The 27510-nt window shown below is 55.1% G+C and overlaps 8 protein-coding genes across 8 annotated transcripts; 6 read left to right on the top strand and 2 right to left on the bottom strand.

Moving 5' to 3' along the window:
- The first annotated feature begins 782 nt into the window (after positions 1-782).
- IE81DRAFT_77056 (hypothetical protein) lies at positions 783-6944 on the top strand. The gene is made up of 2 exons (XM_025517622.1): positions 783-3426; positions 3513-6944. Exons 1-2 carry the CDS (start codon positions 1188-1190, stop codon positions 6845-6847), a joined length of 5574 nt encoding a protein of 1857 aa, XP_025370675.1. The 5' UTR covers positions 783-1187; the 3' UTR covers positions 6848-6944.
- A 652-nt stretch (positions 6945-7596) lies between these two features.
- Positions 7597-10096, top strand: IE81DRAFT_346509 (S-adenosyl-L-methionine-dependent methyltransferase; the record flags this gene model as incomplete). Its single annotated transcript, XM_025516049.1, has 3 exons — positions 7597-8432; positions 8526-9694; positions 9771-10096. The coding sequence occupies 3 exons, from the start codon at positions 7597-7599 to the stop codon at positions 10094-10096; spliced, it is 2331 nt and encodes a 776-aa protein (XP_025370676.1).
- Positions 10097-12791: 2695 nt separating this feature from the next.
- IE81DRAFT_288591 (putative Leptomycin B resistance protein pmd1) lies at positions 12792-16902 on the top strand (the record flags this gene model as incomplete). The annotated part of the gene is made up of 2 exons (XM_025511775.1): positions 12792-13092; positions 13193-16902. The coding sequence occupies 2 exons, from the start codon at positions 12792-12794 to the stop codon at positions 16900-16902; spliced, it is 4011 nt and encodes a 1336-aa protein (XP_025370677.1).
- A 675-nt stretch (positions 16903-17577) lies between these two features.
- IE81DRAFT_77118 (hypothetical protein) lies at positions 17578-18815 on the top strand. The gene is made up of 3 exons (XM_025517623.1): positions 17578-18027; positions 18110-18470; positions 18589-18815. Exons 1-3 carry the CDS (start codon positions 17780-17782, stop codon positions 18748-18750), a joined length of 771 nt encoding a protein of 256 aa, XP_025370678.1. The 5' UTR covers positions 17578-17779; the 3' UTR covers positions 18751-18815.
- An 801-nt stretch (positions 18816-19616) lies between these two features.
- IE81DRAFT_288569 (PAP2-domain-containing protein) lies at positions 19617-20809 on the bottom strand (the record flags this gene model as incomplete). Its single annotated transcript, XM_025511773.1, has 2 exons — positions 19617-20167; positions 20254-20809. 2 exons carry the CDS (start codon positions 20807-20809, stop codon positions 19617-19619), a joined length of 1107 nt encoding a protein of 368 aa, XP_025370679.1.
- A 925-nt stretch (positions 20810-21734) lies between these two features.
- IE81DRAFT_77141 (hypothetical protein) lies at positions 21735-22504 on the top strand. Its single transcript, XM_025517624.1, has 2 exons — positions 21735-22063; positions 22126-22504. Exons 1-2 carry the CDS (start codon positions 21974-21976, stop codon positions 22420-22422), a joined length of 387 nt encoding a protein of 128 aa, XP_025370680.1. The 5' UTR covers positions 21735-21973; the 3' UTR covers positions 22423-22504.
- IE81DRAFT_77142 (S-adenosyl-L-methionine-dependent methyltransferase) lies at positions 22505-26062 on the top strand. The gene is made up of 9 exons (XM_025517625.1): positions 22505-22709; positions 22814-23298; positions 23403-23674; positions 23754-24181; positions 24258-24323; positions 24405-24427; positions 24505-24566; positions 24635-24695; positions 24778-26062. Exons 1-9 carry the CDS (start codon positions 22587-22589, stop codon positions 25925-25927), a joined length of 2670 nt encoding a protein of 889 aa, XP_025370681.1. The 5' UTR covers positions 22505-22586; the 3' UTR covers positions 25928-26062.
- Positions 25913-27137, bottom strand: IE81DRAFT_322378 (V-type ATPase). The gene is made up of 6 exons (XM_025513618.1): positions 27103-27137; positions 26861-27019; positions 26629-26783; positions 26388-26403; positions 26236-26309; positions 25913-26161 (listed from the first exon to the last, which is right to left on the bottom strand). Exons 1-6 carry the CDS (start codon positions 27131-27133, stop codon positions 26156-26158), a joined length of 441 nt encoding a protein of 146 aa, XP_025370682.1. The 5' UTR covers positions 27134-27137; the 3' UTR covers positions 25913-26155.
- Between the last annotated feature and the right edge of the window lie 373 nt (positions 27138-27510).

Here is a 27510-nt window from a genome sequence, read left to right on the forward strand (position 1 = left end):
AACTTGTGGAGAGCAAAATGGTATCGACATACACAGCTGACTGCTGGTGGAAGGGAGTCTGGATACACGAGCAGAGTGTTGAGGCATCGCTCGATCAATCATGGCATATGAGCGGCAGAAAGCATGCGTCGATTGATCACAACTCAGCTCTTCGAGACGAGTCTGTCGCAGCTGGCGGCGTCGGATGCTGCTATATGCTGTGTTAATTCACGATTGTGACAAGCGCGACAGCAGCTGTTGCATGGCTCTGAGACATGCTACCAACGGCACGGCCATCATTAGTGAGTGCATGGTATGGATTGATTGCCAGCAGCATATAGCAAGCTGGCGGCTGTCCGGCGCGGCGCAGTCAGCAGCCTTCAATCTTGAATGGTGAATCAGAATCCGACATCAACCAAATAAGTGCGCCACGACGGCCCGCCCGACATGCATGCACATACCAAGGTACAATCAACTACATATATGACTGCTTATTAGTTGCTGGATTCCAATTTGGGTTCGCACTAATTGATCGCTGCTCATCAGCAGCATTGCCGATCGCGCTTGGTCTCACCACGGTCTCGGTGGATCTACGCCAGAAGAACGCGCGGCATCATGATACTCACGACCGACTCGCGAATCGCACACCCGCGTGCTGCCGACATGATCATCGTCAGCAGCAGAGCGTTCTGCCTCTCACTCACAGCGATCACAATACGAATACGTGGATGCGCTTGTTTAATTCCGATCACGATCTGAATCCGAATTCCTCTCGACGAGTCCGCACGTCGGTCCGCTAGCTTATAGTTCGCTAGCTGCTTCAACACGTCGTCGCAGTCTCAGTACAAAATACAAGCACGAGCATATTTAAGGCCATCGCGGACGCCTTCACCTCGCGCGCGCGGGCCCTTGGCTCTCTGGGTTTCGACTCTCTTTGGCCTGTTGACAACGCTCTGTTTGGATGCGTCTCACAATCCTCGGCGCTCCTATCAATTACAGCTAGCTCTGCGAGCTGCTCTCACGACTTGCATCGCCTTACTCTGTGGGTCGAGATCCTGCTCGGCCTGGCTCCTTTCGCACGTCCAACAACGTCGTCGCAAAGCGCTCACGACCTTCTCACGGTCACCGCAGCCGCGGTGGACCCTTCATCTCGAAGGAGCACTCAACCAATCGCGAACCCCGAAGAGGCCATTACTGCATCGGGAACCATGCCTACTGCACAGCAAGATCCTAGAGAATCAACGCCTCCCAGGTCGTCGCGAGAGTCGAGACGAGAAGCAGCCCATTTCACGCCAGATGATCCCGGCAAAGTCTTACAAGCACGGATCAGCCCAGCGGTGGAACGTGGGCCTTTGGTTGGCAATGCGTTCAATAGACCTTCGCAGAGAAAACAAGTCCTCGATGCCTCATCTCATCGACCGCGCGACATTGGTCTTGTTTCGTCATCGCTCCTCGAATCGCGCGTCGACAGTCATGACCACGACCGACCCTCTTCGGCCCTGGCTCTGCACCCGGCGGAATCAACGCACTCATCTCCCATTCGTCCGGCTCTGCGTCCATGTCGTAGTGTCGACAAGATGCATCAAAGGCAAGCTTCTCTTCAACCCATACCGGAGCGGCAACGACGAGACCTGGCGCTCGAGAGCAATGTCACCCCGACCAGACCCCTTCGTCTTGGTCAACGAGCCAGCGTTGGCAAAGAGCTGCACAGCGAATCCTCTGATACTGATGACGCGGCTGAACATGATCCGCCCGGCAGTTGCGGCCGCATATCCCGGAGATCTTCTCGGGACGTACGAAGAAGTAGCTGGACGAGCGCCAAGCTGTCTTCGCCGCAAGGCTCGGTGGATGAGCGTTTGCTCCATCGCAAATCTGCACTCTCTGTCCTCTCGAATACACACTCTTGCTCTCGCACCTGCGATATGACGAAGCCCAGCATGTCGAATGCTACCCTGCACTCGCGTATCGATTGCTCACCTCTCGACGAGCACACAGAATCAGGTTCGCGCTCACAAGCAGCACTCCTCTCGGCTCTGCTGGCCGTGGGAGATGCTGAAGTGGCGTTGCGCCAGGCTCGCGAGGCTCTTGAGACCGCCTTTGCACATGGACAAGCACAAGCCAGCTCGCAAGTGCCTCGCAGCCGAAGCAAGCCATCCTCATCCACCACAAATGGCAACTCTCCGTTCAGAGATGTGCTCTCCATGCCTGCAAGCACGTCCATAAGTAATACAAGCCCTGACGTGATTACGCAGCAAAGCCAGCGCGAAGCCGACCACAAAGATCCGGCATCTCCGCAGTCCTCCGCTGCTGGTTCGACACCTCGAGTCGTCAAGTCTTACGAGTCTCTCAGCTCAGCAGCGGTTTCTGGTCAAGGCACTTCGTCCAGCGTAGGCGTCGTCCAATCTTGTGAGCGCACACAAGCCATTGAAGGACAGTTCGCAGCATCCGTCGCGTCGCCTACCGTCTTGGCACGTGCTGCATCGCTCCTTGAACGACGCCAAAGAGAACGGGTAAAGGCTCAAAACGCCATGCTTGAACGCTTCGGTATGGGATCAACACCGTCTGCAATCGCAGAAGAAATGGAGAATTTGGCGCCGGCATCTGAGCAACGCAAGACTACAGCCGAACGTGGATCTGCCGCTTTTCACCTCAGCTCTGCGCAGGTGCCGTCCCTGCTTGCTATCGAACTACCCAAACGCAGACCGCCCCACGCAAAAGATGCACCGACGCGCGAAGACCCTGATAGTGACTCCTCTATTTACAGTCTCGGGCCCGACAGCGGTCTTGCCACTGCACGTATCACAGAAGCTCTGGCTCGCGCTGCTAGCATCACAAGAAGGGGTCAAGAGCACCAGCTTGAAGCGCGACAACACGAGAGGCAGGGTGCCGACGGCGCAGAAATAGCTGACGGTCCATCGCTCTCTGCCGCGAGCACCGAAGATGAGTGCGTAATGATCAGCGCTTCTCTGACCCCACGAGACGCATCCGACATGTCGCCAAGGCAAAGTCCAAGCAGGACTGAAAATCGCGAGAGCACTTGCGCGACACCATCACGAAGACACTCCATCAACGTATGGTCCCCCGCATTCAATCCGGACGAATCACCTCACCAGCTCCAAGGTCATCCCTCGCCAGTCTTTGGTTTTGAACTGCGATCAGGCAGGAGCAGCATGTACAGCCTCAGCGCGCTTTCAGCACATGCGCACGCCAATCGAACATCGATACGTCTTTCACAGAACTTCAACGGTACGGCAGACTCCGACCTCGGCATCAAGCGAGATTCCAAACTAGTAGCTGGATCAGCCACGACGGGCTCGGATCTAGGCACCGTGCCGAGCTTGAAGGGAGAGAAGCCCCGTCAAGATCCCCTTGACACCGTGTGCGACGCCAGGCCTAGCAGCGCTCAGGCGCCTGCGAGCTCGGAAAGCTTAGTTGACGACGACACTGGTACGTACATGGCTGACTAGCAAATTCAGCAGCTTAGGTAGCAGCGAGCGTCAATGATAGCTGACATATCAGATTGTTCCACACAGATGAAAAGCTGTCAGCAGCCCGCGCAGATCTGCAATTTGGCCATTCGCGCCCGTCCAATGCGATTCTCGAGAGTACAGAGGATGTGGAGGGCAGCATTCCTGACGAGTCGGATCAAAGCATTCCGGATGCGGCTCTCTTCCGGCCACATGAACTCTCGCAAATCGTGGAAGTGGACGAGCCCAGCAAGACGATGTCGAGTCGTCTCTCTGTGACTGCATCCGTGACAGCCGAGCTATCACGCAGTTTTTCGCGCTCGACTGCACGAAATGGAGGAAAGCGACAATTGAGCTGGACGCCCGTATCTCAAATCGAAGCTGCTGATTCCTCTGCGCGTTGCCCTCCGCCTCCCTTGGAGCTCGAGGAGGCGATGCTGCGGGCTAGCATTGAGCCCGCCTGGAAGACGCCTCCGGCTTGGGCTCGGCAGGATCTGCCATGGGAAGAGCTACGTGTATGCTACGACACGGCCGAGGTTGCAGGCACAGTTGACAGCATGCAACCAGCACCGAAAGTAGCGAGCTCTCACGCCGTTCCGTCCTCCGCTCGTGAGATCAATGCCGGAGAGCTCGGTGGCCAGGATGATGCACCTGCGGAGCACCACGCGTCGAAAACTACACCGCGAAGAGAGCCGAGGGCAGTGACTTCGCTCATCGACACGACCGGACCTACTCCCGAGTGTGCTCGAGTCCTAGCAGACATCATGGATGACTCGGAACAAGCAGTGGGAGCTGGGCACTCCTCAGCAATCGATCACTCTGAGATCGTTGGCCCTGCTTCGGACACTTGCCCCGAAGGCTGGTCGATATCATCGCTATCGCACTTTGCGGCGCCAACCGGGCTCAATGAATCGCACGCGCCTCCGAGCGAGCTGAGAAGATCCGATGCATCCCCTTCCCGCCTCGGTGCCCAGGCGAAGCCTCTTCTTCGGACAAGGGGTCCAGAACTATCTGGTGCGGGCGACACACGTGAGAATAGCCTCGGTCTTTCGACGTCGCAGCTGGTACAGAGCCACTGGAGTTCTGACACTTCAGCGTTCAACATCAATGACAGCTATGGCGGATTTCAGCTCCGCAGCGATCTTGCCACTCTAGCGGAGAACGGGCGCACCTCGTTGAGGCTGGAGGTGAGCGGCTCAGAAAGGGGACCCGGAAGGTCGTCGCAAATCTCCAGCGCACACACTTCTGAAGGCCAGACGCGTTGGAGTCAAGAGTCAGCTTCGGACGTAGCACCAGAACGCTCCGAGTCTCGAGTCGACGATTTGCATCATGGTCGCCAAGAATCGACCTTGCCCCGAACGATGCCAGCGCAAGACTTTCCAGGTCAACATGGGCAGACAAAATCAAGCTTGATATCATCGATCCTTCCAAAAGGTCTGCACGCGCGTGAGCACGGTCATTTGCAATCTTCAAGCGTGGATTCTGCACCACCCAAAGAGCCTTTGCCCAAGACACCCACGCCAGTGAAAAATCACCGCTTGCGCAAGTTGTCGCACAAGGTCTCTGACGTTGCTCTTGCATCATCGCGATCGTCTAGCATCGACACTGAAGGAGGCTGGCTTCGGAGTAGACCTTTGGGAGTCTTTCCCCAGGAACAAAGACAAAGCGCTCAGCCTCTCCTTGGAGCATCCATGTTCGGCGGAACGTCAATGGCCAAGAAAGCGGCTGCCGCAATGTCGGCTCAACACATGATGAAACAGCATGTTGAAGGATTACGAGAGTGTCAGTCTGCCTCGGCTCCGGTCTCTGTTTCCGCGCAACGCGTTTCATCAGCCTTATCAGTTGCTGTTCTCCCCAAGTCGAGCCACGCTGCTCCTGTGGTCGCCCCTTTGACTCACAAGGAGCCTGTTTTGCGAGCACGCTCCAGCTCACTTCAACGCACAGACACGCGCCACTCGGATACCGAGCAGCTTAGAGACGACTGCTCAACCACATCCGGCCTTTCTCTGTCGAGCAGGCCTGCGCGCGAAGTGCCTCCTGGCCGTTCGCTGTCCAACTGGTTCGCCCGACGCAGGCCGAGGACATCGTCAGCTGACTTGCGAAGCAGCATCACCAGACTTTCACCTACCTACCGCACACGCCGCGAAGATGCCAGCAGCACCGTTGGCGGCGCAATGGCGGAAAGTCGGATGGGTACACTGCTATTCTTCCCTGAGCCACCCGGTCGCATGACGCCAGATGGGTACCGCAAGGACGGCAGGGAACTGATATCGCCATGCTCGCGAGCCTCCACTGAGTGCCAGCCGTCTCGGCTTGCGACAGCGTGGTCCACCGTGTCGGGCAAAGTGCGCATCGATCTCAGCAAGTCGGACCTGGCTTTGGCACATCGCTCTGATCGCAAGCGTTTTCCTTCGTCTGAATCCATCGCAGCAGCCAGCATGAATAGCTTTCGAAGTGTCGGTAATCTGATACGCTCCGCATCTGTTCAGAGCGCTACTGCAAGCAGTGCCTCGACCAGGGGACCAGCTACCGGGAGCGGCGGCGAGACTTTAGCATCGCTGTCGCCTAGATCAGCTGAATGGTCAAATATGCTCCATCCAGATAAGGCACAAAAGAATAGAGGAAATTCCACCAACGCTCTGCGAAGCAAGGTCAACACAAAGCCACGCAGCTTTTCTCTGCCGCTTGAGAATCCAATGTCGATGGGGCTACAGAGTTTGCGGCCACACGCGGATGTCAGACCGATGTCGAGGGCTGATTCGATGAGCAGTCTGGGCCCTCCAAGTTCGGCGCTGAGTCCACCGAGCGGCGGCCGAATGAGCAAGGCTAAGAGGACGGCAGCCGACCGAGGCCTGACTCTGAGCCCCACGGAGTCCAATGTCGCTCTTCTGCAGAGAGTAAGCGCTGCCTACGGTTGTCGTTCCACATCTAGTACACATCAAGAGCCTTTGCGACCCGTTGGGATGCCGGCCAACATGCGAGATCGCGGCGGGCTTATCAGCCCAACTACGTGTCCTGAGCAGGTCCACTCAGCTCCTTTGTCTCGTCCGGGTGGAGCCGAAGATGTATCGACACTGCCAAATGGGCGTCTAGTCAATGTTGGCCTGAATGCGCTTGACACTGCCTTCGACTCGGAGCTACCGGCTTACAGCAGACATGCGGAGCAGCTGCCTAGCCGCAGAGATTCGCCAGCAAGGATGTCGCGAGTCTATAGCCAACCAAGTACGCCTGGAACGTTTGGAGCTCATGGGGCAGATTTCAACGCTACCTTTAGAAGTCAGCAGGTAGCTCAAATGGCCCATCCACGACTCTGCTCCGCATCGCCTCACGAAATTGTCGACAGTCCGGCGCCGCTCTCTCCCGACTCTTGCCGCGCTTGGCTTGCGAGCGCTGACGTCTAGCCGACTCGATCTGTGCTTGTTCTGCAGCTTCATCGTGACGATTTGTTCTTCACCTCATGTCCAGAATACCTGCATCTAAAGACCAGAACAAAACGACCATTCCAGAAGCACATGAAAGACTTTGCTTCGCCTCTTACGATTTAGACCTCATATGAATCAAGGTCCCCATCCCCGCTCCGACGGGTTCGGAGTCAATGTTCACGAGCTGCACGTTGCATTACGCACGCCGTTTCATGTGCCTGCCCAGCAGCGTTTTACGTCGACTCGATTTGCAAAGCTCATTCAAGATTCTGCTGATGTATTTCTTGATCTTGATGGGTGCCCTTCCTCGTCTGAGGTGGTCACTGAGTGCTCGAGCGTGTGCTTGCTGATCAGACCACATGAAGATGAAGATTGAAAAAGATGTTCATCATTGTCCAATTTGCAGTACTAAGCTGCTGCATGATGGTGGTCAAGAGTCAGTGTAAGGAGAGTCGATCTTCCGATCACGTGTCCACAAATTCTTGGGCAAATCTTGAGACTGAATTCAGGCGACCCTGTGCTCCCAATTTCAATTCTCATCAAATTCACAACCAATGCCCAGCAAATCACGGATGTTCTTCTCCACCGACTCCTCCGCTGTCCAAGCGAGCAAAACAACTACGATTCAGTGCTGCACGCCTCTAGAGCGCGCAGGATGGAGCGAGCAGTCACAGTGTAGCATTCGAGCAGTCGACAGTCAGGCCTGCTAGAAGCACGCTCACTCGACCATGAGCCAAACGTACATTCTTGCGGCCTTGGCGCTGGATCACTTATCCCAGCGTCGGACATCCGTCAACGCTGCTTGCTCGTATGTGATAGCCTCGCAGTCTTCTGACCGGTCTCGCATCAAGACAGGTCATTCGCCGCATCATGCAGCAAGCCGAGGGCCACATCAGGCGTCTAGATCGGGTCCCCATCGCGCGGTGGACGAGAGACGTCTCTTGGCACTTGTTAGCAACACTCTGAGCTTTAGAGAGTCGCTACAAATCATCTTGGATCGCTCAGAAGTGATGCAGCGCGAGAGCAAGATGTTCGACTTGGGCGGAAAGCCTGGAGCGTTGGGTGGAGCGCAAGGGTCGGACATGCAAGCACCAGATGCAAAGAAGCGTAAGCGAAGCGAGCATGGTGGTGGTCCATCGGTCGCAAAAGCTTGGCCAGCGGCCAGTCACAAGGGCACAGTGCCAAGCTCGAGCGCTTTGGCCCTGGTGATGCTGTACGAACTCCTGTTGTCGGGTCACAGACCATCCTGTTCGGCATCTTGGCCTCCTCGTAAAGCGGTCGATGCCAACATGCTCAAGCTCAAGTCGGAGCTGGCACGACTGAGAGCCCAACGTGGAGCTGCTTCAATCGATGATCTCAGAGATCAGCTGGAGCTGGAGCAAAAGAGGAAAGCAGGAAGATGCCCGAGATGGGTAAGGGTCAACCCGCTCTCTGCGCTCATCAAGACCCGCATGAAGAGTAAAGGGGCGGATGCCCATTCATCGCCCATCAACATTCTGTGTGAGCTCTTGACGGAACAAGGCTGGCGAGAAGGTCGTGGTGAGGTGCTCACGAAGGAAGATAGGTGAGTGTCTGGATTGACACGGCGAGTGATGAGACGCTATCGACACTGATCGTGTCTCACGTTGCTGACCGACCATCTCGAGACGCCTGGCAGCAAATCATTCTTGCGGTCGCAGATCTTGCCAGATGTACTGGGGTTACATCCCAGCGCGACCGCTGAGCTGATCAGCACCGGCTTGTACGAACAGCGCGCAGTCATACTCCAGGATCTAGCAAGCTGCTTTCCCGCCAGCATCTTGCTAAGCCCGTTGAGGCTAGATGGATCGATGGGCTCCTTGGGTGCCTCAGCGATCAGTCACGCACACACTGCAAAGCGCAACCAGTCAGATTCAAGGAATGCCGCGTTGTTCTCAGTGCCACCACTGCATGTGGTTGATGCGACATCTGCGCCGGGCAATAAGACTTCACATCTTAGCAGCATTCTGTACTCTAACTTCACCTCGCAGACACCAGCCAGGACGCAAGCACGCGTGACAGCGTTTGAAGAGGACAAGGATCGCTTCGCAACACTTGTGTCGCAGCTTGACAAGGCCGGGTGTCTGGATGACTCGTATGGCTTGCACGCAACGAGTGGCAAAAGACCAATGACCGACAGCAGCTTTCCTCCACCAAAAAAGAAGAGCAAATTTGATGGTGTCGATTCGAAGGCGCCGCACCACACTGCAAAAGTCGGAATCTCTACACGTGCACCTACCCCAGGACTGGTCTTGCCGAGATTGGGCGACTTCCTCAAGACTAATCCTGCTGATGAGGAATGGAAGGACGTGCAGGGCATGCTCTTGGATCCAAGCTGCTCTGGCAGTGGCATCCTAAGCAGGTCGGAGTACTCAATGGCCAGCTCGTCGACCAGGGCGCAGCAATCCAGCAAGCATACTCTTGGCTTACAAGGGGCAGCTGGCGACACAGGACGAGTCGCGAAGGCTGCAAACGGACGTTTGAGAGGCACTCAGCAGCACCTTGGCCCATCTCTTGAAGAGGAAGAAGTTGTCACTGATCAAGCTGCCAATGGAAGTGAAGAAGCCAGGATAGCTGCTTTGGCCAACTTTCAGCTGTCGATGATCAAGCATGCAATGAAGTTCCCGGCTCTGGAACGCTTGGTGTATTCAACCTGTTCCATTCATGCTGAAGAGAATGAAGAGGTGGTCATGAAGGCTCTCGAATCTGACGAAGCTGTACAAAAGGGATGGAATTTGGCGCCCGCAAGTCAAGTCCTGCCGAGCTGGAAGGGAAGAGGTCTAGTTGACAGCTGCGGTGGAGACAAGCGTGAGTGGTATCGCGCAGTGCCTCTCCAAATTCTTCGACCCTCCATGCTCAGCTTGCTGCCTTTCCGTCCCGACAGAGCTCGCCGAATCGATGATTCGCTGTCGGCCGGGCGGCGACGCCGCGATAGTTGACAAGCTAGGGAAGGATGAAGCACACATGGAAGCCAGTAACGGATTTTTCGTTGCCCTTTTCGTGCGCCGTAGCTCAGGATCGCCGACCGCGTCACAATCGCCCACGGATAGCAGCACCATTGACCAATTGCCGCCAGTCAAGGGATCTTCCACTTTGACAAAGTCGGCAAAGAAACGGGCGAACGCCAAACTCAAAGCCAAGGAAGGCGGGCAATTGCAAGTCACGACGGATGCAAAAGCTCATTCCTTGATACCTGCTCGCAATCAATGACATGCTTGTTAATCTCACCCTCGGGAGCGCAGTACGCGCTCCGCCGCCGACTGTAATACATATTAATACATATTCACGCCGACCTGAAGCGCGCAGAGATGTGAGATCGATACGTTGTTCAAGACGGCGGGCTCTCTACGTAGAAAGCTCCGTCGTGCGTCACCTCAGCACACCTCCGCCGTTGTGTCCACACGAGCGTTCGAGCGAGACGGCAGATGTGGTTCGAGCTCGTCTATGAGCGAAAGTGCGGGGTGCAGCTACAGACGAAATACATGCAGTGCTTAGCGTTTGTCGATCGGCTGATCCACGCCTGAGAGTATAGGATCGGCATTTGCGCGCTCGATGCTCGACGTGGTCCCGACGAAGGTTCATTTCTTCTTCAGATAAGCGCCTTTGTTTAATCTTTGACTGCTTTCGGAGCGGAGCGAGACCAGTGTGAGTAGTGACGACCGAACATGCCAGCCGAAGATCATGGGCGTCAAGGGAGGTGAGACCCGTAAGTCTCCAAAAAGCGCTGATCAGGGTGATCGAGCTTTCTTCATCACGACTTGTCATGAATGGTGAATGTTCGAGGCTGCTGATGCCTTAGGTATAGCTCCACGGAACACGCACGCACCCGCGCTAGTGCGAGGAAGAAGAGGGACATGACAGAATCTTCTTCGCGCGGGACGTTTCGCCTAGCGCAGACGACCCCACCATCAGCAGGCTGCTATGTATAGCTGCTGGCGCTGCTCCTGCTCAGCGCAGTCTCCGAACTGCATGTGCACACCTAAGCTTTCTGCCGTCGTGCGTGCATGGCTCGATCGCGAGTCTCTTCCGCGAATGTGCAGCATGTACTCATGCATGCATGCCAGAGAGCTGCTGATGCGCGGCCTCGCATGCAAGAGCGCGCGGGGCAAACGAGCTCCGCGGAAATTTGATCTGTCTAATACTCAAGACTCGCACGGCGCCCTCCTGTTCGTTATTGTGTGCGCGCCAAGAAAGTCACGAGTGTGAGACAGGATGTCTTAGCGTCGTTATCGTGCAGATTGAATTGAGTCTTGATTTCTAAATCGCAACTGAATTCTGATGCATCGTGATCGCCAAAGTCAAATGGAGACTCAAGACTTACTTGATGCGTGGTGACTTGATTTGAGCGTGTTATCACTCAATTGATGTTTAGGATTTCAATCTTCAACACCAAGTCAAGAGAATCGTGATTGAAAGTCGAGTCGAATTGAAACAGATAACAGTCTGAGTGCAGCTTTGGTTCTCCGACGGCCCTTCACACAAGGTGCACTCAAAGGGACCTCGAGCAGCGAGGTCTCAAACAATTCAAGTTTGAGTCTCGATTTGGGATGCGATTTCTGGCCTGATTTGATTGCCCGCTCCGGAAATCTGCTGAACGCGGAGACGCGCGGGCTGCCCAGCTGCCATACGCGCGCAAAACGCTACGGTGAAGGAGGTGGACTTCGGTGCCCACCAGTCTTGAATTTCAAGTCGCTTTTGCTTCCGGACCCTCCAGCTGCTGCGTGTGTAGCATGGTACAGTCACGAGTACCGGTATCGTGCTGCTCTGCGACTACGCATAGAGATAGAGAGATCTTACGTCTGGGTCGGTTGTTCTCAAGGGCAGCCTCAACCGATGCTCCAATCCACCAGTCCATCACCTTGACCAACCTCCCTGACCGCTCTCCTATTTCCTCACATCTGCGCCTCTGTCCGCGTGGTCGGCCGGCGATCACCGCTCATTTCAAGGACTCACCTCTTGCCGCGCTTCGCCCTTCCTCCACGCATCATTACCCTTTGCGGGACTCGTCTTGATTTCATTGCTTCATCTCACCACGCTCGCCGACGAATTAGGCACCGCATCAATTACGATGGCCGACCCTGGGTCCGAGGTGGAGCGCGAAGAGCGTCGCAAAAACAGATCGCGTCCTCGTGAGCATTCTGTGACCAGTCGACATCAATCACGCAGAGGCGTCTCTGCCAGACGTAGCTCCAACGCTTCCCGGCCATCCTCTTCTGGTCGAGCTGATGGAGATGGCCCATCATCTGTAGGACATGCCTCTACAGCATATCATTCCGTCCGTCCATATCCCGCGCGCAGTATCGGCACCTCTGGCTCAGATGATCGGCCTTCGACCGGAAGCTCCGCTGCAGCTAGCGCACCCTCATCTTCCTCAGCCCAACCTCCTCGAGGTGCTCGCGCCGACCGTGCGACCAGATCCAGCGTGAGACCAGACAACTCAGGCCCTCAGATCAATGCCGCCACCGAGGACTTGAAACGCACAGAATCGCACGAGCAAGATTTGAAACACGTCGGAGCTCAAGGCAGCGGTACTGCGACGATGAGTGCTGCTGCAGGAATTGCGATGCTTGGAGGAGCGGGAATGATATCGCAACAACAAGGCTCTGGAGCGATGAGAGGAGCAGCAGACTCGCAAGCTAGCGAGCATGCAGTCGCTCAGGGCTTGCACCGAGCGGAACGCGCCAGGCTGACGCTCAAGTCGCCTGAAGCTCTTCGTCAGAACGAGCAAGCGGGCCTGATGCGTGGATCCAGCTACAAACGAGGAAGTATGGCACAACAACTCTCTCCTGTCACCGCTTCTTGGCCCAACACTCCCAGCAGCCCCCTGGATGACTTTCACACGGCTGTCAACACGCCGTACTCGATCCATGGAGAGCTCGCTCAATCGCCCGTCCATGCCAAGAAGATGCTGCCAGATGACGAGAAAGCAGGGATCAATTCATATGATCAGCCGTACGATTCTGCGAATCAAACACCCTCAAGAGCATCGCCACCCCATCACGGCAAGCTCGAGTCCGACAACAGCGATGGCCGCAGTCAACATAGCGTCTTGTCTGGCGACCAAGATTCTACCCTCGAGACACCCCCATACAAAGCTACTACTGGCGACCTCTTTAGATTCGCCACCAAGTTCGAACTCTTTCTCAACTTTCTCGGTCTCATTGCGGCGTGTGGAGCAGGGGTGGCACAGCCACTGATGACTGTCGGTGAGTAGGGCTGTTTTGGTCTGGTGCCCCGCCTCAGGTGAAGCAGCCAAATCTCTTGCTTACGCTCGTCAGCCCCATCTTGTGGCCGCCTTGCTCGCAGTCTTTGGCAATCTCACCACCTCTTTCTTGGACTATACAAATCAGCTCGGTCGGGACCCTACCCTTCCTGGTGCAATGGAGGCCATGCAGCGCGCAAGGGACGAGCTCAGAGATGCCGTCGGGCGTGACGCGCTCTTACTGCTGTACATTGGCATTGCCATGTTCGGCGCCACGTATCTGTACATGGCCACCTGGATGTACACTGGCGAGACGATCACTGGGCGCATTCGCCAAAACTACTTGGCTGCTGTGATGCGTCAAGAGATTGCCTATTTTGACCTTGTCGGCGCCGGGGAGATCACATCGCGCATACAAAGCGATATTCAGCTCATTCAGGAAGGCATCTCGGACAAGGTGCCCATGTCCTTCATGTTTCTTGCGACTTTTGTGGCAGGCTTTGCGGTCGCTTTCGCCAAGTCATGGCTGCTGGCATTGGTCATGTCCTCCATCGTGCCCTGCATCATTGCGGCAGGTGCTCTGATGAACGTGCTTGCAACGAAGCATCAACAGACGGAGCTGGACTATGTCTCCCATGCCGCAACGGTCGCCGAAGAGGCCATGAGCACTGTACGCACAGCCAAAGCTTTTGGGATCGAGCAGCGTCTCGTAGACCTCTACGACGAGTACAATGTGCCCACCTCCCGCACTGGAAGGGCGAAAGCTGTCATCAATGGTGTCGGCATGGGTGTCTTCTTCTTCGTCATCTACTCTTCGTATGCCCTCGCCTTCTGGGAAGGATCACGGCTGATCGCCAGCGGTACCATCGAGACTGGTGTCGTCATGAATGTCGTCTTCTCAATCCTGATGGGTGCTTTCAGCATGGCGATGTTGGCGCCGAACGCACAAGCCTGGGCATATGGAATTGCCAGCGCAGGCAAGATCTTCGAGACCATCGATCGAGTTCCAGAAATCGACTCGGCCAGCGACTCCGGCGCTCGCCCTACGAGATGCGACGGTGAGATCGAAGTGTGCAACGTCGACTTCCGCTATCCTGCCCGCAGAGAGGTGCCAATCTTGGAGAACTTTAGCGTTCAGATTCCTCGAGGCAAGATCACCGCTCTGGTGGGTGCATCGGGGTCCGGAAAGAGCACAATCGTTTCCCTGGTAGAACGCTTCTACGATCCGGAATCAGGCGCTGTCTTCCTTGATGGCCGCGATCTCCGCGATTTGAACCTCAAATGGCTCCGTACGCAGATCGGCTTGGTCAGTCAGGAACCGACACTCTTCGCGACCACAATCCGACAAAACATAGGATTCGGCCTGCTCAACACGGTCTGGGAGAAGGCGGATCAAGAAAAGAAGGATGAGCTGATCATCGAGGCCGCAAAGCAGGCCAACGCGCACGCTTTCATTCAGCAACTACCAGATGGATATGAAACTATGGTCGGCGAGCGTGGTTTCCTATTGAGTGGTGGTCAGAAGCAGCGTGTCGCTATCGCGCGCGCAATAGTGAAAAACCCACGAATTCTTCTACTGGATGAGGCTACGTCAGCCCTCGACACGCAGAGCGAGGGAATCGTACAAGATGCCCTGGACAAGGCGTCAAAAGGTCGAACGACCATCACTATCGCGCACAGACTGAGCACGATCAAAAACGCTGACAATATCGTCGTGATGGGCAAAGGTACAATCTTGGAGACTGGAACCCACGACGAATTGCTCCGACGACCGGATGGTGCCTACTCTAGTCTTGTCAGTGCTCAAAAGATCCGTGCCAATACGTCATCAGCGCACGTGTACGAGGACGAAGAGGAAGAGCTTGAGGAGCTGCGCCGTCGAGCGTTGGCCGCCCAGGTCGAAGGTCTGGGTCGCTCCAAGTCGAGGCAGAGCATCCACAGTATTACAAGTGCTATCCTCCGGCGCCGGAAGGAGGAGCACGAGGGCGAGAAGCCTCGTCAGTACAGCCTCTTCTATTTGCTCTACCGCCTCGCTGTCATCAACAAGGGCCACATTCTCAGTCTCTACGTCCCCGGCTTCATCGGATCTTTCTTGAGCGGCGCAGTATACCCCGCATTCTCTATTCTCTTCGGCATTGCGCTGCAGAACTTTAGCAAGTGCAGCAACTTGGGTGGAGAAGCTTGCCCTGAGCCTGCACGCTCCGACATGAGACACCAAGCCAACTTGAACGCCTTGTACTTCTTCATCATCAGCATTCTGTCAACGTTTGCCATCGCGATCCAAAATCACCATCTGATGATGGCTTCCAGCTATCTCATGGAGCGGGTCCGACGGCTTTCCCTGCTTGCTTACCTGCGCGCAGATGTCTCCTATTTTGACGAAGATGGACATGCGAGCGGTGTGCTGACGGCATCTCTGTCTGACAACGCTCAAAAGATTAACGGATTGGTCGGTGTGACGATGGGTACCATCTTCCAGAGCGTTGCTACGCTCATCGTGGGCTACATCATTGGGCTGATCTACGGCTGGAAGCTTGCCCTCGTCTGCATTTCCGTCACCCCTTTGACGCTCTCTGCTGGGTTCATCCGCCTGGAATTGGTGGTTCTCAAAGATGCCAAGATCAAGAAAGCTCATGAGGGTGCAGCCCAACGAGCTTGCGAAGCCGCAGCTTCAATCAGGACCGTGGCCGCATTGACCAGCGAAGGTCACTTCCAGGCCGTCTACAAGGAGGAGCTCCGTGGTCCTGCAAAGATCACGCATCGTGCAGCGCTGTACTCAACCATCTTCTACGCCATCTCGCAGGCTTTGGCATTTGGCGTCATCGCACTTGCGTTCTGGTACGGCAGTGGCCTGCTACTGGACGGCGAAATATCCTCTGGGCACTTCTTCACTGTTCTCACCTCCGTCATTTTCGGATCCATCCAAGCTGGTAATGTCTTCAACTTTGTGCCCGACATTTCCAACGCTCGATCGGCTGCCGATGACACCATTCGTCTGCTTGACATGAAGCCTGAAATCGACAGCGAATCGACAGAGGGCATCATCCTCGACAAGTGCGAAGGCCGTGTACAGTTCGAGAAAGTGCACTTCCGCTACCCGACTAGACCAGGTGTACGCGTCCTTGCTGGTATCGATCTCGACATCAAGCCTGGAACGTACTGTGCTCTGGTGGGAGGAAGCGGATGCGGGAAGTCGACGACGATACAGCTCATTGAGCGTTTCTACGATGCAGTGTCTGGACGCGTGCTCATTGACGGTCACGACATTACTGACCTCAATCTGAAGTCACTTCGCAAGCATGTAGCGCTCGTCTCGCAAGAGCCCACTTTGTACGACGGCACCATCGCGTACAACTTGCGCCTGGGCGCCTTCGAAGATGCCGACCAGGTCACCGATCAGCAGCTGCAGCGCGCTGCTGCCCAGGCCAATATCTTGAACTTTATCGAATCCCTACCAAACGGCTTTGAAACAGAAGTTGGTGGAAAGGGTACTCAATTATCAGGAGGTCAGAAGCAGCGCATTGCCATTGCTCGTGCTCTGATCAGGGACCCTAAGATCCTTCTCCTCGACGAAGCTACCTCCGCTCTGGACAGCGAGAGCGAAAGGGTGGTGCAAGACGCGTTAGATCGTGCTGCGCGTGGAAGGACCACGATCGCGATTGCCCACCGTCTGTCGACCATCAGCAGGTCCGACCGTATCTTTGTGCTGCAGAATGGCATCGTGGCAGAGCAGGGAGAGCACTCATCGTTGATGAGGCTGGGCGGCCTATACTCCCAGCTCGTCTCTCTGCAAGAGCTACAGAGAGACGAGTAAGCTCTTCGTCGCTCAACAATTGCCACTCTGGCAGTCCTGACGCCGATTCATCTCACTTTCGCGTCGCATTTCGTCTTCTACATCCCCGTCCTTGTACATGCTGAGCAGCCCTTCTCGCGCGGTGCACTCGCGATACACACACTCTTTTCCTCACCACTCGCGGATTTTCGGACTTGTTACGTAATCGCTCCTGTTGTGCTTCTCAATCTCATCGCATCTCTCTCATGGCCATTTGCTTCGTGCTGCGCGTTGATCCAGAGACCACTCACTGGGTGATCGATGCGTGCCTTGAGCTTCTTGTCTTTGGTCTGGAGCGTGGCTGCTGTTCTTGCGACGACCCGCTCGAGTGTGTGGTGTTCGCGAGCGCTGCGCTCAAGCAGGCAAACGAGCTGAAGCATCCTAGTATGCGACTGTGAGGTAGCATGTAGAGCGAGCCAAGATTGTGAGCTTGGACGAGTCGAGTGAATTGGCTCGAACCCTTGCACGAAACCCGTTCGGTCAAGGGAAGGAGCTTTTGGCGCCTCGCGTCAAGTTTCGAGGGGCGCGTGCGACGCCAAGATGAGCCTCGGCTCGGCAACGTTGCGTTGTGGCAGCAGCAGCTGCCTGCCGAAGTCTCCCCACGTTCAAAAGCGAACTGGCTGCATGATTCAGCAGAGGATGCGTGCAGCAATCTGAAACTGAATCACCAAAAAAGGGCTGCGACGTGATGGTCAACTCACAAATTTCCATACACTCGCATCCCTACGGCTAGAAGAGGTCGACTGAGGTTTTTGAGCCACAATCACTCGAGACTTGCTCGTACAAGTGCCACCTTCAAAGAGTCCCTCAGCCCAGCTCTCGGGCATCATATCGCATCCCGCAATCTACCATCACCACCATGCCGAACTATACGCTCACACACAATCCGAGCGTAGCTCCCGATCAAGCGCATTCATCTGCCTCTGCGCCCACCTCATCATTGGAAGCATGCACACCAGCAGAGACTCAGCTCTCGCTGTTGTCTGTATCGCTGCAAATACTGGACCAGCCTCTGACTCTGTTGAGATCGGGTCAGGTGGGAGACAAGGAGATGACTAAGCCTTCTTCTCTCATTCCCGGCAGTTCACTAGGACGCCATCTGAGACAGTGAGTAGCTGTGCCCGTGACCTTTGCAAGAGCATCACCGCAGATTCCTACCTGTAACCCCTGCTCTCTCTCGTGCTGACAGACTTTCGCTCGTGCCGCGCAGCATGCACGACCACTTTCGACTACTTCTAGACGCACTGCCCTCATCGAGCACTCGATCGAGCACGCAGCCTTTGCTTTTGAATTATGACGTGCGATTGAGATCGCCGCTGGAGGAATCCGCCTCAACAGCCATAGCGGAGCTCGAATCGGCTCAACAGAGGCTGAGAGAGGCTTTTGCAATGGAAGAACAGCGAGGAGAGGAGAGAAGCGCAGCTTCTTCTTCTTCTTCTTCTTCTTCTGCTGCTGCTGCTGCTGCTGCTGAGCCTCTTGTGCAAAGGAAGATCATCTTGAAGGCTACTACACCCATGAGCGTCGAGTTTGAGAGCACCGTTGGGAGAGAAGTGAGTTGGTGATGGCGGTCGCTGTGCTTGTATGCAATGCATACGGGATGGCTCGGGTCCTCTCACATCGATCGTCCTAGAATTTCGTCTCTGACCCTGTCGAGCCTCCCCATCTCAGCTGTGGTTTGTCTGTCTTCACGCGATCCACCACTTGGCTCTGATGAGGCCCATCCTGTCGCAGGAGCTTGGCTTGAAGCTGGATGCAGAATTTGGCGTAGCTCCCTCTACGCTCGTCAATAGGGCCTGGAACACGGGCAGAGCTATCGCGTCCAAGCTTTGACGCGCACAAGAATCTCAGAACAGTCTTACCTCTCGCCGCATCGCAACCTCACCTTTCGCTCAAGGAATGTTGCGTCAGTATTTACAAAAAGTCACATCATTGTTCAACATTTCATCGCATATCTGACCCTCAATTGGCGTCTGATCGGTTACGGGTGCTCACAAGTAGCTTGCGAAGCTCTGGGTGGACGAGAAAATGGTATCGCATTATGGAGACGTCAGGCCCAAGTATATCAGTACGAGGCGGATGGGACAGGAGGCAGCGAAGCCGATCATGGCATAGACGATGACCTTGGCGAGGACTGCGAGGCGGCATGAGCAAGGGGCACATCAGCGAGCCAAGGCTTGTGCAGTAAGATGCGCAGCTGGTCAGACACTCACCGTCAGCGTCATAATGCCGTACTTTGTCAGCATGTGTCCTATTCTCGGGTCGTTCGAACGACAATCCGCGGTCCTGCTCATCCTGTTGCCTTTGCTTCTCTTCCGCTGAAAGCGCGCCAGCGATACGATTGGCCAGACTATCGCCCGGCAGCTCTGCCAGATGACTCGTAAAAGGAACCGGCAGAGTGGAGCCATCACCGAGTGTGAAGCGAATCTTGTTGCGCTCGAGCGAGCCGGACCGTCTCCTGGAAGAAGCTTGTGCAGGACTGGGCGACGGATACCGCAAGGGTGCAGGATATTCTCCTCCTTCACTCGACGTCTGCTTTTTGCTGTCGGATTTGTCCTTACTGCTTTTCCTTAGGTACGTCGCGGCGGAAAAGTAATGCCTTCGTGGGATGATCACGCCGAATGAATCCTGCACAAATCTCAGTGTCGGAGGAAGGATCACCTGGCAAACGGTCTTTGTTGCTATTCTAACCGCCATGATCAAAGCAACGCCTGTCCATTGCAGAATGGGGGACGTTTCAGTGTTGAGTCAGCACCAGACCCACGCGTGACAGTCGCTCTGAGGCGTATCCACCCACCGAGGACCAGTGCTGTGAGGGATTTGAGGCCCCAAAGCGCCCAAGTCAAGAGGACAGAGGCATCTCCCTTCGTTTGCAACGAAGCGAGCCAAGGCTGAGGCTCAGAGATACCGATAGCTCCGTACCACATCTGCTTTGCTTTCTCTGCAACACCTGGCCCGTCGGGCCAATGCGAGTCAAGAGGATGATCGTTCCTATCCAAAAGGTCCCACTTGCAATTTGCCCATCTCGCCAGCACCACACCCAAGACCACGGCGATGAAAGCGATGGCGTCTTCGAAGCAGGGGCAATCGTCTAGCGGTTGCGGATGAATGGAGACCATGAGGAGGGTTGCTGGGATCGACACCAGTGGGACTGTCCAGCCCTCCAGAATGTAAAATCGCTCAATCGCGTCCATAAAGTGCCACTGCACCCATGAGATTCCAGCCCCTAGTAACGAGCCTGCGACGCAATCTAGAATGAGAGTGCGGGAAATGAGAAGCGTGATGTTTAGAACAGGTTGACGTTCCCATCCTTCTCTGCTAACAATACCTACTCACCCATCAGACTGTGCATGCCAGCATACAGCCTCCCGTAGACGACGCTGATTGCGTAGTATCCCAGCAGAATCTCCCAAAACCAGCTGTCCAGGACGGGTGACTGCGCATGCGATCTCAAGGCACCAAGCCAGAGGTAAAGATAAAATGCAACTCCCATAGCGTTGGTGCTATGCGTGGACAAAAAGCCATACTCCAGGTGAGTCGTACCGATGACCAACCTGGTGCATGGCGGACTAAAAGGTCGAGGAATGCAAAAGAGATCCTTGATGGCAGAGGAGAAATAGACGCCAAATGCAAGGACATTGACCAGTCCGCGGGCTAGCATAGGACTGCCGAGCCAAAAGGCCATTGGCAAGAAGATCAGAAAGAAGGAGTGCGTGCCGAGGAGCGAAGTGTACACAAAGTATCTGTCCAGATTTGGCCTCCTTACAATCGTCTGAGGACAGGCGAGACAGCGGAATTCCCATGTCAGCCACGGAGGGCTGTTCGCAAAGCAGCACAGAGCGTGGAGAGCTCCGGGAGACTGTGCATACTGCTCGCCCCTACCGCATTGCATGGCATGATTGCACGACTCACTTGATGCCAAGCTAGCCATCTGCTCTCCCGCTTCAGGTTTCTAATCAAGAATCTCCTGATGGGCCCAATGACAGGTCCCAAGTACACATCGTACACTTCATCGGGGTAGATGCCAATGTCCACGCTCGGTCCGCCGGCCAGTCCGGGCGAAGGAGAGCTCGTGTGGCTCCTATCGATATTGTTCGGCGATGAAGCGGCTGCCACATGAGCGCCATCCGGGCTGGCTATCCTCGGAACAGGCGTATTGCTTCGAGAAGGGGTAGCGAGCACATCCACAGTGATGGGCGAGGAAGTGGGAATGGGATGAGTGCTTCGTAGACGTTGCTGCAAGGAATCGGGAGGTTGAGGTCGATGAGCTAGAGAAGTGGAGGAGGCCGAATGCACTGGCGATTTGTTCATGGAGCGTGAAGGCGGTCGAGAGATTGGCGTGGGCACGCGGTCTGGAGCAGCGTGAGAAGGGGCCGACATGATGATGTTCCCCTCTTTGAAGACGACAATTCTGTTAGCAGCCAAATTTTGATGGGACAAGTCGCGGATCTTCGTCACACTCTTCTGAGACTGCGCTAGATGCGGTCGTTCCGCAGATATAGTCGAGGTTGAACGACAGATTGAATGAGGTGAGGCTACATTCAGGCCAAGCAAGCCAGCAAGAGTGACTGTTTACTGAGCGAGGTACGCTACGCAGTCAAAGGTTGGCGCGAAATTGGCGTCATGTTCGGTCTGGAGAAAAGTAGTCGTGAGTGATCGAGTGCGCGCAAGCGAGTGTCACGAGACTTGTCGCGCTGCAGCTGCATGGACGCGTGCATCTGCTGAAACACCGATTTGTGCGAGTCGTGAGTGATGAGAGTCACGCGTGTTGCATTCGTGATTCGTGACTGTTGACACAAAACTCACACATTTTGATTCGTGACTCTTGACTCGTGCATTCACATTCACGACCCGCGCTGGAAAGTTCGGGTGAGCAGATGCTCTCTTGCGCGCAATCATGTTTCTGCACTCGATCGGGCTCAAGATAGCAGCACGCTTTCTTACGAAGAATTACAAATCATGAATCACGAATCAAATGGATGCATGGCTCTTCCGGCCAGGACGCGCGGCAATCTTGAATCATGCGAACTCCGAATCAAGAAGCACGAACCAGTGAATGACGAGTCACAAGTCATCAAGCTCTCTCATCTTTGACTTGGGACTCGTGACTGTTGCAGAATCACGGAGACTGGATCGTGAGTTTGCCGTGAGTAGTCGATCTTCAGTCAAAATCAAGAGATCTGGGGTCCACAACTTGTATCGTCACAGATCTTGAATGCAGGGCATCCGGCCCCAGCTGCTGGTATATCGCGCGACAATCAATATTCAAATCTTGAATCAAGGCGATGGGAACCTGCAAGTCTGAGTGCTGGGCGCAAGATGATCAAGTCATTTTGTCTCGTGTGGCTTAAATCAGCAAATCAACCCTCGAAGAGCAGTTTAGTAGTCGTCAGCAGCACACGCAATCGAGGCACTTCGGCAGAAGAGTCACTCACGGGGACGCTTGCCCCACGCTGCCGAACAGCAGTCGACAGCAGCTATACAAGTCTTGATCGATTGCGTTGACTCGCTCTACTGATTGGTTCTGAAACGCTATACAGCACATGATCAGACTCGATCAAGGCTCATCATGACTTTGCAAGACGCCGCGCGGATCTTGTCGGTACAATGTGAATTCAGAATCGACGTTTGCAGTCAGAGTCACCAGTGGTGCATTGACAGCAGCGAAGATGACCAGAGGCGCGATACGGCCATGTGATCTGCCGAAGATGGCGCTTTCTTTGATTAAGGGGTGCCTCGTCTCATCCGGTGCAGCTTCGTTGGATAGGCGTCGCTGCTATAAAGTCCCAGTCGTGAGTGTTTGTTTTGCAAGCTCGCATCACTACAACGCTTCAACTGACAGCCATTTCTCGATTCGTGCTGCCTCGACCGACCCCTCCATTTTGCGCTCTTTCAGTCAAGCAATAATCGCCGCCAATCATCTGCTCCTATCATTTGCTCGCACAACCAACACTCCAATATGAGCACCGGCGACCCATCGCCAGCCAGCGTCACTCCACTTCTAAGCGATCTGCTCCGACAGTGCAACGTGACAAAAGGGTACCGAGTGGTCAACTCCAAACGAGCCCACCGCCTGCAAGAAAAGATCTTGCAGCTCATCCACATCGACCGCAGCGAGAGTGGACCGAACTTTACCCACGGATCTTATTTGCGCAAATGTCAAGCTGGCCAAAGTCAAGTGCCAGAGTACGTCCGGGTGGAGCGCATCAAGCGGAAAGGTGATAGGAGTATGCGCATCTATGGTCCAATCCTGATCGGGGTGGAGTCGACACCTTTGTACCCTTTAGGTCCAGCAGACGCTTTGTTTGTCACACCACGAACATTCAGTGGAAGCATGGACGACTTTGATGCCGTCGTGCAGGGTATCAGCTGCAGCCACGAGTCAGTAAAGGAATTTGATTCTGAAGCACCACCCACCACGAAGCTCGCTGCTGACGTTCTGCGATGATCTCTCTTCGCACACTCTCTCTGTCGCTTCACGCCAGATTTGACGAAACAACGACCTGCTTCACTAGACCCGAGGCAAAGCCTGCATCAGTGGAACAAGCATTCCATCTGCACGACTTTGTGTACCTTCGAGCATCCGGTAGAGACTGTGACCCGAGCCGTGCAGACCTGCTGCGCGTAGCGCAGATCACCGAGTTACAGAGTGCTCAGCCGTCCAAAGTCTTGTTGCTTGACCCACACGAGGACAAAAGTAGACCATACTTGCGTGCACAGGGCAAGTCGATGCGCATCAACTACAACCGTATCCGAGGTCTGTTCTGCTCTAGCCTTTCGCTCGACGTAATTAGCCCTCTGACTTACCCTCTGCTGTGTTGCAACACTTCACTCAGGTCGTTGCTGGGTACAGACGGTGCCTTTAGTCGCCCAAGCGGACGATGAGATGAGCCAGCATTTCGATAAAGACACCTTCTACGTCATCGGTCAGACTCTACCCGTGTGCAAAGAGTGCGCATCTTCACATGAAAGGCGGCACAACGTGAGGAGAAAGTTGGCACAAAAGCCACTAGCTGTGCTCGACTTGTTCTCTGGTGCAGGCGGCTTGGGCTTGGGATTTGCGCAATCCGAGATCGCCGAGTGTCGCTGGGCGATAGAGCAGGACATTTGCGCTGCAAAGACATTCTCGGCCACACATCCTGGGGCGCAGGTGTACGCTGGCGACGCCAATGATGCGTTGATCGCCGTAATTGCCAAGCAGTTTCACGGTGTTCTTCCTCGACCTGGAGAGGTGGACGTCATTCTTACCGGCCCACCGTGTCAGGTCAGTGATGCCACGAGAAGCACAGCCTTGCTTTCTATCGACTCATTCTTCTGCGTCTCCTCCGATACCCATTCAGGGCTTCACACTGGCAAACTGCAACCACTCAGACGAAGATCCGCGTAACTTGCTGGTTCCGGTGGCAGTGAGTCGAGACCAGCGCGCATTGTATCGATGTGTGGAAGCGTAGCTACCGTCTCTGACGAGTTCTTTGCGAGTTTCCAAGTTATCATATATCGATATCTACAGGTGCGCATGCGCGTCCCCTTGCGCTGGTCCTGAAAGTTTGGGAGCCTTTCTAATGCTGTCAAGTCCTTGCTTGGTAGACCTAGATGGGCCATCATCGAAAATGTGACTGGCCTGGTTGACAAGAACAACGGCACCGTCGGTAAGTATCAACGGTGCCAATGTACAAGGTCTGTTTGTTCTGCACTCTTAAGCTCCTCAATCTCTTAGGAGACGTCAAGCAAGGAATGCCACGTCTGATCATGTCAGCACTGGTGACTTTGGGTTACAGGTGAGCAACAGCTGACCCAGCTTGACAGCCTGCTACGAACCAGTGGCTGACTGCAAGACAAGTGCCTTGGTCGTGACGGTAGCGTGCGTCTGGCGACCATCTCAGCAGCGTCGATGGGTGTGCCCCAGTCCAGAACGCGTGTGGTGGTCGTTGCCGCCAAGGCAGGCGAAGTGCTGCCCGATTTGCCTCTTCCCAGTCACACTGTTCCAGGAAGTCAGTCTACGCGAGAATGGTCCATCCTATCCGGCTTGGACGACACCGTTGAATTCAAAGTAGCTTCTAGGCGCAGAGATGACGGACAAGCGCCCAGACGATGGGTGTCGGCCTGGGAAGCCGTCGGAGACCTCGAGCGTTTCGACTGGGAAAACCCACACATCATTTACCCAGCAGATAAGGACGACCCCGAAGACTCGTACCGCCAGCGTCGCCTTTTGAAGGTGCCATCATTTGCCTGCAACCTTGTCCCAGGCTCGCGCACCTTGGGCATCGGGCCAGTCAAGTCAAAGTATCACTCGAGACCAAAGTCGGAGCATCAGTTGCTAGCAAGGTCTTGGAGGAGGAAAAAGAGCGACGCGGGCGAAGAGCAAGTCTCTCAGCATCGGACAGTAGCTCCGACGCTAGGAGATGCAGAGAGGGTGGCAAACGTGGATCTGAAGCCTGGGGCCAACCACCTGAGTTGGCGTCCATTTAGACCACGGTTGACGCCGCACTACCTGCGCTTCTCATCCGAGGCTTTCGGCAACAACAATTGCTACCCTTCAGCTTACCAGCGTTCCGACCCCGAGGAGATCTTCAGCACGACGCTCACCGAAATTTCACCTTCCTCTTTGCACGGCACCGTACTTCACTGGAACCAGTACAGGACGCTGAGCATTCGAGAGGCCGCCAGATCTCAAGGTTTCCCAGATTGGTTACACTTCGAGACTGGCGGCGACTTTGCCAACGCTGCGAAACAAATTGGCAATGCCGTGCCGATCCCCTTGGCTAGTGCGCTTGGCGTGGCTTTGCGAGAGGCAATAATCGACCGGACTGTGCGGCACCGTCCCACGGAGCAGAAAGCACCTGCGATAATTCCCGCCGCGCCACCCGACTCTCAACCACGAGACAACATCCACCACCATGGAGCCGCCCCGAGTGCCGCAATTGCTGGCGGCAGAGGGAACGGGGTACCCGCTGCATGCTTCCAAGTGGCAAAAATTCCCCCATTCAAGCAGAAACGCACGGCACAATGAGGGTTTTAATTTCACGATTGTGATTGGGATTGGAGAATGTTGTTCTTCTCTGCAAATCCAGCGCTCGCAATGGCTCTGACATTTCTGCGAACGGTTTCGAAGATGCTGCGTAGATGTCGTCGAAGCGCAAAGGGCAAGGACGCGCATTGGTCATTCTCATGATCGAGCGAGACCTGACCAAGCATGACATCAGCACGAGCTTGCATCCCCTGCACCCATCCTTGTGATTTAGCACTGCGTGATGTAATGAAGAAGTCAGACGATCGTTCATGTCCCGCGCGAGAAGATCAAGCCGCCAGATGACTCACGGGAGGCGCGTCCTGGGTACGGGTGTTGAGAATCAGGGCAACGATGAGTCCATACAGACCCAACACTTCGGCGACTGTTTCGTCGCAAGAAGGCATAAGGCATGGAGCATCAGCTGGTGCTCTGGTAGCAGACAGAACCAATGCAGACTTACAAATGAGAATAAGAATCTTTGGCGAGAGCGGGTAAGCGCGGCGGGATGTCAGTACCTTGCTCTTCATCCATGCTGAGCCTCGCGCAACCCGTCCATACTAGCGGAGCGCTACAACTCTTTGCTGTCGAGCTCTTGACGGCCATCGAGCACACGTCTCACGATCGGCAATCGCGAGGCCTGTTTGCAGCATTGCAACGCTGGTAGTGCCCGCTTTTCCCCACATTTCTCCGTGCCCACTCACCATGCCAATGAACAGGCGCGGCTGTTGTGCCGTACCGCGTACACCAGCATCTCCAACAATTCCGATGGCAAAGCCGGCAGCCAGTCCAGCCAGACCGACACTCAGACCAGCGCCAAGTTGAATGAATCCAGCATAGAGGGACATGGGGGATTTGACTGCACGGAGGAGGGCATAGCCGAAATCGGTGTCAGCGAGCACGTCTCGTACAAGTCATCCACAATATGCTACTCACTGTCACCACTGATCAAGACGGAGACGACGAGACCGTAAATGGCAATGATACCAGCCATGATGACTGGAATGATACACTTGATGAGCAGGTCGGGACGCAGCACACCCATGGCGCTGATACCAACACCAGACTTGGAGGTGCCGTAAGAAGCACCCAAGCCTGAAGCCAGCAGGGCAAGGACAATTTGGGAGGCGTGTGAGAAGCTGTCGATCCATTGCGCAGAGTGGGCTTTGCTTACTCACAGGTGAAGACGATTGCGGCAGTGCAGCCCATCGCTACGCGCACAAGAGAGAAGAGACGTCAGCATGGAACACTTGACCTCTCTCAAGGCGTCTGATGCTATGGCTCACCTCCGAAGAAGGGTGCGTACACCGGGCAAAGCTCGGACACAGCGGACATATTGACTGTAAAAAGGTGAGAGCCGCATCGATTAGCTTACGAAGCCGTAACAAGGCGGGTCAAGCACAGCGGCGCCAGTCTCTGGATCTCAAAAGTGTGCTCACCTTCTGTGAGATTGGGAGTCTGGGGTGTAGCAGCGAGTGAGACGTCGTTTTCTAGTTCCCGTCGAGTATGCGTTGGCGGCAATGTGTACAGTGTCCGTAATGGTGCAGTAATAAGCGAGCGGGTCAAGTTGTGAAGCGCCCGGAATT

Source organism: Ceraceosorus guamensis (genome assembly GCF_003144195.1).
Source record: "Ceraceosorus guamensis strain MCA 4658 unplaced genomic scaffold IE81scaffold_19, whole genome shotgun sequence".
In the NCBI taxonomy this organism is placed as follows: Eukaryota; Fungi; Basidiomycota; class Exobasidiomycetes; order Ceraceosorales; family Ceraceosoraceae; genus Ceraceosorus; species Ceraceosorus guamensis.